The sequence below is a fragment of the Nelumbo lutea genome, chromosome 5 (assembly GCF_056320005.1).
Source record: "Nelumbo lutea isolate HS-2025 chromosome 5, American lotus-T2T, whole genome shotgun sequence".
Taxonomy (NCBI): Eukaryota; Viridiplantae; Streptophyta; class Magnoliopsida; order Proteales; family Nelumbonaceae; genus Nelumbo; species Nelumbo lutea.
Genome location: NC_142688.1, coordinates 20,867,711 through 20,882,421, shown reverse-complemented (window position 1 = coordinate 20,882,421; position 14,711 = coordinate 20,867,711). Strand labels below are relative to the sequence as shown.

Genomic DNA, 14,711 nt, shown 5'->3' with positions numbered 1-14,711 from the left:
TCAACAGTCGGTATTTTCTGGATTTGTAGTTCCTATTAGCATGGAGATGATAGTTAATATTACTGGAGTTCAACCGTTCAATATTTCAAAATACAAATGCATTAAGTTTTATTATTGGCATATTTAGACTTGGTTCTGTATTTACTTCACCGTGGGCTACTATTTAATATTGCTAGAAAGCAACTTCATCGCTCTGATCTCTGGTATTATGATCTTTGTGGTTCCTTAGATGGAGTAAGAAGTAAACGTTTTTTTACAATGTTATGAGTGCTCCATAATTTCATATTCCCCATGGAGAGGTAAGCCAAGTGCTTAGTTGCTTATACACCTGTATCCCTTTATGCTGTGTTTTAGGGCCTGTGCATGGGGACAATGATTGGGAAGGGAAGTGAGAGATTGGATGTTTCGCCACAAATATTGTCTTCTGCTGAGCTCATCGTCCTTCAATCCATTTTATGAGTACTTCAACATCATTTGAGAAAGAGACTGATGCACGGAAGAATTAGCAGACAGAAAGGTTAGACGTCTGAGATTTTGGAGGTTTTTAGATTGTGCAACAATTGGGTAGTATTCTGCCTGAGTCTAATAAAGACTCTTATTTATCAGTCGTCTAAAAGTGATGAGGTACGAATTTTGGATAGTTTGTATCTAAACTGAGTTAGCGAAGGGACTGCGTTGATTTAATTGTTCGGTTGGTGACTTTGTCCCTCCCTTTAATGAAATGAAATATTTAATTTTCTACATTCATCTTATAGGAGTTTCTGCTTGTTACTTGTTCTTAGTTCTTACATAAAAAAGGATGATGTACAGCATGTATCGAGTCTTGATTTGTTTCTAATCATAATAAAACTACTTGTAATGGAATTGAAGAATGAAGACAAGGTCAATAAATTCAAGGAATGGTTGAGCAACTATGGTGATTTTTCTATTCTTTTGGAACTTGACACCAATAAGATGTGTTTGGTTAGTCCCAAGACAGCAATTTCTTTCGTACTGAAGAGGTACTTCACTTGAAAAACTTAAGTAGGTATTTGGCATTGGATCTGGGAACATTGCATCGTTTTCTCATAAAAAGTGATGGGCATCATGTAGAGTTGTAATTTTTTTGTTTGAAACCAGTGCTGTCAGCCTGCTACGTAAGCTGTTTTCTGATTTTATTAGTGCTGGCAGTAACGTTTTTAATATGGTTTATATTATCCAACGTCCAAGATGATGTTACCTTAATGTCACATCATAGCACTATTGATAGTAATGTATCGTTAAATTTGGTGTTACAGAATTTATTTTTCTAAAAAAATGATACCAAATAAGATGATATTGTTTGAAGTACTGTTTTTCTCTGATGTGATGCCTATATGGCATCAAACGGATGTGAATTTGGATGACTCGTAATATTTATCCGACACGTCTAATATGGTGCTAATTCGCGTCAGTTATATTGGGAACGGGGTAAAGATCGGAATTGACCAGTGGAGTTGAAGTTGTGAACAAGAAGAAAAAAACAGTATTTTACGGTAAGATTAGGTTCAGGGAATTGGGGTGAATCAACCAAAGCACCTTGCTGAGATGTACAACTACAATGGCGTTCCAGCTGCATTAACTATTTAACATTAGCTTTTCAAACCAAAAGCGACTGGGTTGGTTTTTTTAAAAAATAAGAGATTAGACTCCGTCATTTGATTGCTCGGTTCCTCTACCATAATTTTGTCGGGCAAATTTAATTGAATAATTCAACAAGTGTGACGTTGTCCTAAAGAGCTGGACGAGCTAAGCTGAATCTGATTAGAGGTGTTCAAGAAAAATCGAAAACTGAATTGAACTGAGAAAACTGAACCGGAAAATGTTAATTGAATCGATCAGTTTGGTATTTTTGAAAAACTAAAGAATTGGTTCAGTTTTCATTTACCTTAGAAAAAACCGAAATATACATATATTATATTTATAATGATCTATTTGTAAATATATTATATATCACTTGTTATTTATATTATAATATTATACATATATTTATATAATATATGTTATAAATATAAAAAACTGAAAAACTAAAGAACTGAACCAATCAAAAACCGAAACCAACTGACCAGTTAACTGGTGGTACTGGTTCATTTTTGGTTAACCAAACCATGGACACCCCTATATCTGATGATCTGCAAATATAAAAGGTCAAGGTCTCCGAGGTGGTTCTCCGCAGTGGCAAAGAAGTATTCTGACCAAGGATCAAAGAATCGTTACATATCGGCCCATATCGACCAATAAGTATCATTTCAGGATCTCTCTGATACGCCCCTATAGTGGGTGTATTGGGGGTTTGACCGGTTCAGGGGGTGGAGCCCTAAACTGGGCCCCCCTGAACCGATTTTGAAAAAAAAAGTAAAAATAAAAAAAACTATCAATATTGCCCTATATACCCCTACCAGCATATCGATATTTTGAACCTTGATTCTGACACTCAAATCAGTGAAGGATATCTAGAGATCAATAGGCCAAGTTAGTGAGGACGAGTTGATCATAGGGAGCTGATCTAGAGACTTAGAATGGAGTGTGGAAAAAGAATATACCTTTGGCAGTGTGCCCTTAAATACCAGCATGGGACCATTATACTGGATCAGGGTTTTAGGATTTGGTTGTGTTCCCGTGAGAGAGGTCCGACCAAGTCCAGTGTTTGTCATGTGTCCCTCCTTGTTCGGGGTCCGTGGTGTGCAACAATCTACCTCCACAGCGAATGGTCACATGCGACATCACCGTTCTCCATGTTGGCCGTGTTGAACAGCTCAACCAGGAGTGGTCCACATCAGCACCTACATGGCGGTTCTACTGGAGTAGTTTACACCCCATCAAAGTGCATTGCAGTCGGTGGCTGAGCAGACCTAGGGCATGGAACGGGGTATGAATTATGCCGACTCAATACCAATGCCAGCTGTCAGATGGTTGGTGGTCCAGTTGGCACATTCGCATTAGATACCTGGGAACTATTTATTCCCATTGCCCCTTTGTTTAAAAATAGGGAAAAATACAAAAACTTTTCCTGAAGTTTTTGATAATCATAAAAACCTTATACTTCCTAAGCTTTTGAGAAACTCAACAAAAACTTTCCTTTCGTCAATCACCCAGACGAAAAATATTAATTGATGCATCAATTTTTTAAAATACCAATTTTACCCTTATGTTACTGAACTAGACAGATAGCGATAAGTTCCATATTGCTTACCACCATGACTGAAACAGAGCTTCTGAAGTCAAGTAGCCAAGTGCTTGAATGTTGGTTGTCTTTTCTTTTGTATGCTCTGCAGCTCCAATCATCCCATGGCAAGTTGAACTGTTTTTGTTTGAATTCCTTTTATAAATATCAGGGTGACTTGACAGAAAGAGAAATAAAAGAGATACCAGTCCTCTTTGTTTTGGGGCACGCCTGAGTCATTTATCAAGACTAGGGGTGTACAACCGGTCGGTTTGGTTTAAACTGAAGATCCAATCGACTATTTGGTTTTATCATTTTCTCTAACAAAATCGAACCAAATTATATTTTAGAACTGAATCAATCTTAACCAAATTCGGTTTGGTTTGGTTCAGTTTTCGATTCGGTTGGGCCCTGGTTCCACATAAATGATAAGCATTTAATAAGTGTTATTAATGAAAAGTTAAAATGGTCCCCAAACCCAATAGTTTTAATTAATTAATTATTAACTATTACTAATTAAAAGTTAGAATAACCCCAAAGTCCAATGGTTTTAACTAATTAGCTATTATTAATTAAAAGCTCTAAAATAGGTCCAAAGCCCTATGCCAGTGAAGAATTGGCGAATTGACCATTTTCAAAAGTAATTAATGATTAATAAATAATTAATAATGACTCTAGGTTTAATTAACTATTATTAATTATTCATTGGAAAATATAATAATTAATTAGCATAAAATATTAAATAAAGTATTAATATTAAATATACTTAACTAAATAACAACATTAATTCGATTTTCGGTTCGATTCAATTGAAAGTTTTAGTCAAACCGCACCGAAACTGAAAATTGATTTTCTTTTAAAAAAATAAATATAAAACCAAACAGATAGTCGAATTAATTGAACCGAATTAGATTATGAAGTTTGGTTCAGTTCGATTTTCGGTTTATCAAACACCCCTAATCAAAACCCAGGATTGGAGTTTAGCGTTGTGGTTGCCTGAGAGGCTGAGAATATTTGACAATGGCCAACTCCAAGTTGCTAGTTACATGTCACTTGATGTCACTGTGTTGTCTAATTGTATCCCCCCCTTCATAAATGCCAAGCATTCTTGGTAGAAACTTCAATTTCAAGCTCTAAAGTCTAAACCCCAGCTCTTTTTTGCAGTCGACAACTTCGTAACAGGGCTACCGGAAGGCACTTTAGCTTGTGTGAGTTTACTGTAGAAATTTCAATTAATGTTATCAAAACCATTGAAGTTAAAACTGAAGGCTATATGCAGAAATTAAATCTATAATTAGTTAGGATATGGGTTTCTTCTTTTGCAATTGTACTTAAAATTTATTCTTTTTGAAATGAAATTAAGAGAAGGAAAAAAGGGATATGTTTAGTTGTTAAGTTGAATAAAAGAGTTTGATTGAGTTGGGGGTAGAGCTTCAGAGATAACAGATAACAAACAAATTGCTTCGGTATGATGGGCACTTACAAATTTGATAGTAATATCTTTGTCAACATTAGTGCTCTCCATTCCATATTTCCATCCTTAGTCAGAAACAACATGGCCTGCCTCTGCCAGAGAACATAGGAGGTGGTGTGTGGCCAACGGAGTAGGAGAGGTGGTAGAAGCCTAGAAGGTGTTTGTGGGTTTGGACTCTTTATATTCAACTTTGTGGGTTTGTAAAAGGGAGAGGAGGAAGAAGAAGCAGAGAAGTGAAGCCAATACACCGTCTTTCTCTTGAGAAGATGAGAACCACTGCAAAACCCAGAACAATCTCACAAAATCATCACCTTCAATTTCTATTTATCACTTTCAAAGAAATCCCATGATGAATCAGAACTCGGTTTTGCTTCAAATCATCGTTTGCAACAACTTCTCTGAAACACCAGTCATCACAAAGGATTTGTCTGTAGACCAACAATGCACGATTATCTTTCAGTGGTGGTTCTGTTTCCTCAACAGTCCGGACCCTCCATGTCCATCTGATATGTGGAGTCCACGTGTACGAACCAATTTACTTGCCCAGTACTATGAATAGAAATGTAGACGATGGCAGCTCGTCTAGTGACATTGAAGGTGACTTTACAGGCTCCGTTTCAGTCATGGTGGTAAGTGACGGAAGGTAAAAAAACAGAGCTAGTGCAGCTCACTAATTAAGCATTGCCCCAATTCCGGTTCAGCTTATAGGTTTGTAGTGTGGTTGGTCACTAAGAGCAAGAGCCCATCATGGCCCAAATAAAATGGCAGCCCTACTTGGTCCACCAATTGGGCCGAGTGCAGTGTTGATTATTAGGTACATATTTTGGACTTTTTCTTTACCAGGTGACCACATGGCAAACTGTCAGCCTACTTGAATGGTGGTAATCATTTTTGGATGGGAAACTCAGAGAAACCTAAAACGTCTCCTCGCCTATGGTTTGGATTCATTAAGGTATGTAAACTAGCTTTATATTTACAATTCTTGTAATATCTCAAGCAAGTCTACTCAGCTGATCACTACACCTTCACACTGTTTGTATAGAAGAAAAGAGCATTATAGGCGATGTTTGGCATCAATGCCATTTTCTGAGAAAATAGTGCCATATAGGCACTACATCAGAGAAAACGTGCTTCAAACAACATCCTTTTGTTTGATATGGATTTTTTAGAAAAAAAATGTTACTCCAGATCAAACATTGAAAATCGGAAAAATATGATATGAAGTAACACCAAATTCATTATTTTCTGGAAAAACGGTGCATTCCTGACAAGGATGCAATGACATGACATCTTCTTAGACATTGAATAATATAGATCAGTGTTTAAAATGTTGCAGCTAGCACTGGTACCGAACAAAACCAGTGCTGTTTTTCTAAAAAAAAAACGCTTATATATCAGAACCGATTCCAAACAAAAAATAAACACTATACAATTTAACATACCCAACAAGCATGCAATGTTCTCACTACCGATGCTAAATACTTACATAGATTATAGATTATAGGGAGACCCTATTTTTCATCAGCATTTATCATTCGATTACTAATATAGTTATAGATTGGATGGTTGAAATCGTTTCTCTTTTCATGCTGGGCAGCCGAAGACCCTTTTAATTTCTTATTCCAACTCTAACGGTCCAACCATCCTCTCTGATCCGAGTACGACAACATTATTTGGTTAGTAAAGTCAACGGTAATGTCTCTGAGGCTTGGAGAAGAAAATAAACCCGTCTAGTGGTATTTGCCGCCATGCCTTCTTTGCAAGTTTCCTGAGTTTCTACTAAAATTTTTATGCTCTCCTTCACTGACACCATCTTAAATCTTAATGCCATTAGAATAGCACCAAACACACTCAATCGACAGGGTCAGAGTGTTCTGATCTAGATTGTTGGTAATAAGGTCGCTGGCTGGTGGTTATAAGTAGGACTTGGGATAGAATCCCACCTTCATCTAGGGTTAAGAGGGTCTTCGGGTTCAGGGATAGGAACTAGATCTCCTCACAGATCATGTAACTTATCATGAATGAATACATCAATATTCTGAATTCATGCTGCATGGGACTCACACATCTAACCTATTAATATACAGTTGTGATGAATTTGGATTCGTCTCTGTTTTCACATAGCAAGGTTTAGCTGAATGAATTGACTGTAGAATCAATTATAAGGTTTTACGTCAGTAATAAAATACATGGGCTCTTACTGGAGTGGAACCTTGTCATTGATTCCACAGTCTACTGGACAGGCAAAGCGTTCGCCTAATCCGAATTCGCTTTCACAGCCCTTGCAGCCATGCATCGAAAACATTTAGTACTTGTATTTTTTTATTAATGTGGAGATATTCTCAATGCATGGCGATAAGGACTGTGAGGACGGATTATGCACAGCAGAACCTAACTCGTGGAGAGAATTACAAAGGGTGTGTGTATTTGTGTTTTTTTATTCCAGCTAGAGGGATAGTTGCCTTAATTTTCATTAATTAATCACTATCAAAAGGGAGGAAGAAAAATTATATGACAGAGTGTTCCGATCGTTGTATGAAGGCATATATCATTCCAAATGGGGGTGTGGGTGTGGTAATGAGCAATAACACACCCAGACCCCAGTGGCAGGCGAAATGCTAATACCTGATGGGATGGGATGGGATGGGATGGGTGATGGGAGAGTGCATCTTTCTGGTGGTAGTGGACTTTGGGCCCAATACCATCACTATCAGTTCTTGCCATCCATTGTTGCGGTTTCAGATTCCGAGTTTCTGTCAGCTTCGGTTTACTGCTTCTCCATTCCCAGTTCCCCAACCCATCTCTACCTCCCATATCCCACGTCAACAGAGCATTCAAACAAAAACGTAAAGCCATGTTTATTATTGACCCAGCAAGTACCAAGCAACTCATTCTTGGGTTGGGGCCGGCTGACATTTCAACTTGGTCAGTAAACAGAGCACATTGAGAATGGCCGTGGTCTCACTTTGGACCGGTCCTACTTACTTCATCCAGACCCTGCAACCCAACCCATCACCCATCTATCTATAATCTATCCATTGTCCATTGTACTCGTAGCTTCTGTTTCTGTACAGTGTACGCTACAGAATACAGAATTGGGCGTACCTGTATGTACCATACTCTCAAATCTCAATACAATTAAGTGATGATGTGCATTGCATAGACATTGTTGTAACTTGTAAGAGTAAGCGCATGGGAATCTTGATTGATTGTTACTTGTTAGGTACCCAGCTTGGAATACTGAATATGTCCCTCCCTGTTATAATGTTCTTCCATCCAGCCATAGTTGTTGGAATATATTCTGTTTCAACTTTCAACTTTCAACTTTCAATTTTCAGCACAGAAATGAAAAGAACCCACTCATCCTCTCTCTGACTGAGTCAATCTATGGGGATTGGCCGATTGGGGACCACCCATTAACCCCAACCTAACCCATCTAAATTCTAAAGTTAGTGGCCACTGGGTACCCTCAAACCCAGTCAGTCACCTGGCTCACTGGCTGTTTGGACCAGGACTAGGGCCCAACTCATCTGGACAAAGTCAACCTGCGTCAGGTCGGACCCGACTAGCTCAGGGTCTAGGTTTTCAGTTTGGGCCCAAGGATTAATTGCAAACGCAGGGGTGACCATTGGGCCCGGCCACCAGAGTTCAAAATTCAAGATAACCGAAAGAAAGCATCCAAGGTCCCAAACACAGAAGAAAGACCGAGTCTTTGAGTTGGGTTGCAAGCTACTGAGGTTAAGCAGAAACGACAGAAAACCCATCTACCGAAGGAATGGTCCCCATCCCCACTCATCCAGGAAGGAAGATGAGTTTACGAGGCATAATTTTCATCTTTCGGCAAAGAAGGGAGCTGTCTGACCAAAGAGTGCATGTTGGCCATTGTCCAGCCACTCCCCCCCCGCCCGCCCCCCACCCCCTGTGTCTATGTCACATCTCAACTCTTGTGCCCACCTCGTGTAGTAACATATTCTTCTTCTTTTTCTGATTATGTTGGTGGGAGTGGGAGTTGAATGATCTATATAACAGGAGGAATAAATGGATTTGGAAGAGGGGGACACGTGTCAATTGATCTTTGACTCATGACCCCACCATTAGAGGAGAAAAGATCTCACATGTAGATCCAAATATGCCAATCAGACGGACGCTAAGCCCTACTATATCACCAGGTACATGTGTTTATTTGGTGAGATTCCAAATGTCAAGGTAAATAAAGTTCCCATACCTTAATGGTGGTAGTGCTCCAATAATTCAAGGGCCATGCATTAATTGATGTATGAAGCCCAAAAAGAACTTGAAAAAAAAAGGATGGCTTCCAAGTGAGTGACCAAGCAACCAACCCACAATATCGAATGTCCCTTGAGATATGCCCCACGTTCTACCGTTTTTTTTTTTTCTTTTATTGGAATGATTTACACGCTATAATGATGCGATGCAAGGTTTTGATTTTCTACTTTTTTTTTTTATAAGATTGTATAGGTTTATGTGTACAATATCAATGGTTTTATTTTCATTTAAAAATAAAAGTATTATTTTTTTTTGTTGTTGTTTTGAGAAGCAAAGTAAATTGATTTTATCTCAACAAGAATCATGGGAGCAATGACTTTTGAAACAAAAAGCAAAATTTGGAGAATAGATAGTGTTTATGATGTACCATGATATCAAATCTCTACACAAAAACATGTTTTTTGAAAACCAGAAACTCAAGCACAAGATTTTGGTTTATTTAAGAAACAAAAAAAGAAACAGGTACAATCAACAACATAATTTCGAGGGCTAATTTGTCTTCAAATCAGGAAGTTTTGATTTGACTAATCTATAAATTCAGCCGACATCTTTTTCTCATCCAGCAGGCAAAGTTTCGGACTTATTGATCCTAGTTAGCTAGGGCCAAAAGGCCAATCTTGCTAGTTAGCAACCTTGATCAAAGTTATCGAGCTTTGAAACGCTGTTATAGATGGTCAAAAGCAATTAGAACGATGATCTAATAATGAATGAATCCTAGTGAAACTTTGAGAGTTTATAAATTATAATAAGGAGGTGGATATACAGCATAACGCATACTTGAGTAAAATAAGAAATAAGAAATTTAATGATACTTTCGTGATCGAGTAGGATGAGAAAAAATTCTTACCTTTGCTTTTACAAATGCTCATGTCAAAGGGGTTTTGCTTGTGTACATGTTTTCATCTTTTTACGTTAGTTGAAGGTGGTTTAGTTAATGGTAATTATATATATATATATATATATATATATATATTCATGACCTCGGTGACAGTGGGATTTGATCATAAGTCTCCATTACAAGTCTGAGAATCTACCATTAACTGGTAAATGTCAGTTTCTCTCCAGATAGAATTATTATTTTTCAATAAGAAAAAGGCACTTCTTCAATACTCTAGTTTTGTTGTTTGCAATTTTGCATCGCTAAAATGAGAGGGAAGTGAATTTTCTGTTAGGGCATCTACACACAAGAACCTTTAGGCTATGTTTGGTTTGAAGGAAAAGGTAGGGAAAAGAAGGAAAAGACAGGGAAACCAATACAAGATTTGTAAAGATCTCCCTACCTTTCCTTTCCCTACAACTTACTTCAAAGGAAACATAGCCTTAAGGTGGCATATATGATGGTTGGGTATCTGAATGGCTATATATGATGTTTTTCTCACTCTATTAGACAGTAAAAAGCCATTTAGGGTTGAAGTTGAACCTTCGCCAATATTGTTGGTCCCAACTATTTGGAATTGAAGTTGAACCTCTTTTTTATTTGATTTTTGAATATCCTGCCAACACCCCCAACATGATCTAACACCACACATCTCATAGATGGCAGGTTCCACTTTTATGGTGGACCCCGGTCTGATAGTGAGATATGCGGTGCCAAATCATGTTGGAACATATTTTGGTGGTAGGAAATCCCAACTCCTTTTATTCATACTTCAAAGTGAGATCATATGCGTGTCCTACATGCACATCTCAACGTGCATTGGGAACATCTTCCATACTTATCATTGTGAGGTGCACTAAGGTACCATCATCCCTGGATGAATTATTTAATTTGTTGACTACACAATAGTCCACTATAACCCTATACCTTTAATTTTTGGGGGTGCCAACTGAGGAGTGGGCATATATTGACCATTTTTAAACTAAACAATTAGGGAATTTGGATTTAGTCCTGAAAAATTTTGTCCTCGCAGCATCCTCACAAGATTTGCAATCATGCATTGGGAACATCTCCCCATAAATAAAAAAAATACAAGTACTGAGATGTTTCAAATGAACGGCTATAAGTGCATTGAGAATATCTCCCCATATATAAAAAATATAAGTACTGAGATGTTTCAAATGAATGACTATAAGTGTTGTGAGGAACAAATTTTACGAGGACTAAATCTGGTCTTATATCTATGAGTGTTCAACAACAATGTTTTAAAGACCAACCCAGAATCGGAATCACTTTGGCCATTGGTTTCCAGGTCAATGGTTTGATCGTCTAATCCAAATGAAAGGCTCGTTGTAATTAAATAAATAAAAAATAATTAAAACATAAAAGACCAAAAACTATTTATCTAGGTTGAATGGATCAACAATTCAACCACCCAGATAAGTGGAATTTTGTTTGGGGGTAAAATGAACCAAATGCCTAGATGAATTTTTGCAGGGATGCAAACGTCGAATCTGATAGGATTCGATTTGAATTCGAATCCTATTGGTAAGTCGGATCTTCGGATCTAATTCAATCCGACTTGTTTTCTTTTAAAAATTAATAAATTATTAAAAGAAAATTAAAATATACTAATTTAAATAAAGTAAAAACAAAAAAATAAGTATTTTTTAGTTATTTTCATCATATATATACATGTTTTTTATAAAAAATAAATAATATAACAAATTTATAAAAATATAATATAAAATATATTTATAAATAAATAAATAACAATATATATATATATATTTATTTATTTATAAATATATAATACACATCGGATCAAATAGAGGTAATTTGAATCCGATCTAAAAATCCGAACAAGAGTGATCTAAATTCGACCAAATAAAATTGGATCTCAGATTGAATCGAATCATGATCCAATCCAAACGGTCAAACCATCTAGATCAATGACGATTCAAAAACCATTTCAACAACTTGCATGCATGTATGTTGTGCTTCTGATAACAAATTTTATTTATGCAATTAATCACATCTTGTGTGTATGACTGTACATGGAGAGTTCCTAATCGGTTTGAGTCCCTATCTCATGGTCATGCAGTCATGCTTGATCCATCTAAAGAGGGACATGGCCACTTCCTTCTCGCAAATGGGCGCCTCAGCGATGCATGGGTAACATCTTCCGTGACTAATAATTAATAAATACCGGAAATGTTTCCAATGCATACGCAAGGTGTGAGGAGCAGATTCGTTCAGCTATCATTTCATGGGGTTGAAAACTTAAAATCAGAGGAATTTTCCAAGGAAAGTTTCACTTTGGAATCCTGGACTTTGAGAGTAGTGTATACCTAAAAAGTTTCAAACGTATCATTGCAATACTCGAATTTTCAAAAACTCTCGCTTTGGTCTCGAAGTGTTAATCGACGTTAACGGGCAAGTGGAATGACACAAATACACCTCCTGTTCGAAGTTGCAGCGGTCGCCGCCGGCGAGTGTGTCTTAGAAAGAGTTGCCGGAGAGAAATACCGGTGTATTCAGTCGCCGCCGACGATCAGGGGGGAGTAATCAGAATAAACATAGATAGACACCCGTTGCATCAAATGTCCAAAACAAGAGGAGAGCAATGGGTTATATCGTACATTGCATCAAGTATGGAGAGTTGTCAAAAGGGGAGATTTCATTAACTAAAACAAAAAATTGTTTCAAGAAGGAAAGGAATGAAATGATCTACGAATAGGAACTACATTGATGTGCTTCTTCTTCTTTGTATTCTATATAAGAAGAAATGTTTATGATTTTTTGGGGGATTGAGGCCAGAAGCTGATTCTTTCCTTCTCGTAATTGACAGAGACTATAGAGCGTCGAAACAGGCGTATGATACTGTCATTGGGAGATGTTTCCAATACACGACAGAATGTTCTGTGAGGCGGAGATGTGATCTATCTTATCAGGAGTCAGCTCCACCAGTAACAGTGCCGCCATACTTAGAGTCGCGAGCCTTCCATTTATCCGCTTCTGTACCTGTACCGGACCTGTGCCAACCGGCTCTCGAACTTGTCATTGACGTTTGCTTCGGTTGCCATGCTTCTTCGGTTGTGTCAGACGAAGCATTTGTTTCAGGGTCGACAGCTCTAGTGGAGAAAGAAAGAAGAGGCCTGAATTGTTGTTGTCTGGCAGTGAAGATGACATTGGGAGAGAAAGTGGCAGGAAACGGCTTCGAGAAATGCTGCAGCGACGATAACATCGCCATTCTTGTTCCCTTTGATCTATATTATATCCCTCTGCTGCTGATGCTGCTCACTACTGCTCACTTGCTCAGTTTCAGACTTTTACGAAACCCTTACCGTAAGAAACCAGTTCAACGCCACCGTGGTCGCCGGAGAAGAAAGGTAACTTCGGACCTTGGGACTAATTCATTGGGAGAAGATAGCCATGCATTTTTCAGATGTGTTTGGTTCCATGTTTATGTTTATTGAACATAAATGTAATAATTGTAACCGTTTATGACAACTAGGCGCCATTAGGTGCCACTAGACACCACTTCAGCCTAATAGTGAATAAATGCTTGGCCGTTTGTGGAAGCTTCATAAAATAACTTCTACAAACGGCTGACATGCACATAAACCAAAATTCACTTTTTACATTTTCGATGTATGTAGAAGAGTAAGAGAAAAAATGATGAAATGGTGCGTATGTGGCACCATCAATAAACGTTTACCAAATAAATGTAAACAGAACCAAACACCCTCGATCATATTTGGGTTTATTTCTGTCTTATCACTATCTCTTTCTCGCTCTCTCTTTCCCTGCCACACTTGGTTGAAAGAAACCAAGGATTAAGGTATTGATACGATACTTCTGATATAGGGAGTATCGTATCTGTATCCATGATCATGGATACAGAATGCACTACAATTGGATACCTATCTTACGAGTCGTGCATATCGATACAATATGCCTCCATATCAGGTTGTATCACATGTATCGGTAGATATGGTCCGATACACACTGATATGAAAATGTATTCGTGCCTAGTTTGACAAAATTATACATTGGGTACTTTTGGATTGTTTTTCTTCTTTAATACAAGTTAAAAAATAGTACTATAAAAACTAAAATAAATAATTTAAGATTTATTTTTCTCAAAAAAATTAATAAAACTAAAAATTATAAAAATAATATATTTAATCTACCTTAAATGATTTATATATTTTATTCTACACATAATTATATGTTAAAAATGAAAACATAGTTATTATTTGAAAAAATAGTTATTATATAAAAATACTAAATAAATAAAATTTTCTAACAAAATTAATGGAAAATAGAAAATTATAATTATAAAAACTGAAACGAATAATTTAAGATTTAATTTTCCCAAAAAATTTAATAAAAACTGAAAATTAAATATAACTTATTTTATCTACCTTAAATGATTTATTTGTTTTATTTTACAATTATGTGTAAAATAAAAACATTCTATGTTAAAAATGAAAACATATTTATTATTTAAAAAATGGTTGTTATTTAAATAAAATACTAAATTAATAAATATTCCCAAAAATTAATACAAATTAAAAATTATAATTATAAAATTGAACGAGTAATAATTATTGTACAATGTTTAAATATTCTAGAGTCTCGGTATTATTTATTGTAGTATTTCTCTTCTTATAACCTATTGAAATATGCATTTCTCATGTGTTCATATATTATTCATAGATAATTCAACTTTTGGTTTAGTATGATTAATGTATTTATGTGATTTGTATGCATTTCACTAGCATATCCAAGCATTTTTATATCTTTTGTTCCATGAACGCTATCCATATCCAAGTTATTTGATATAATACCCAATATCGATATTTTAATCCTTGGGTGAAACCACT

General features: G+C 36.5%; 1 protein-coding gene across 1 annotated transcript in view; it reads left to right on the top strand.

Annotated features, from left to right (window-relative positions):
* LOC148850870 (uncharacterized) overlaps window positions 1–911 on the top strand; it is a 32,367-nt gene extending 31,456 nt beyond the window's left edge. The window contains exon 2 of the mRNA XM_088943375.1: window positions 355–911. Coding sequence (XP_088799501.1) covers window positions 355–376 — 22 coding nt within the window. The 3' untranslated portion in view covers window positions 377–911. The remainder of the gene's footprint in view (window positions 1–354) is intronic.
* Window positions 912–14,711: the final 13,800 nt, after the last annotated feature.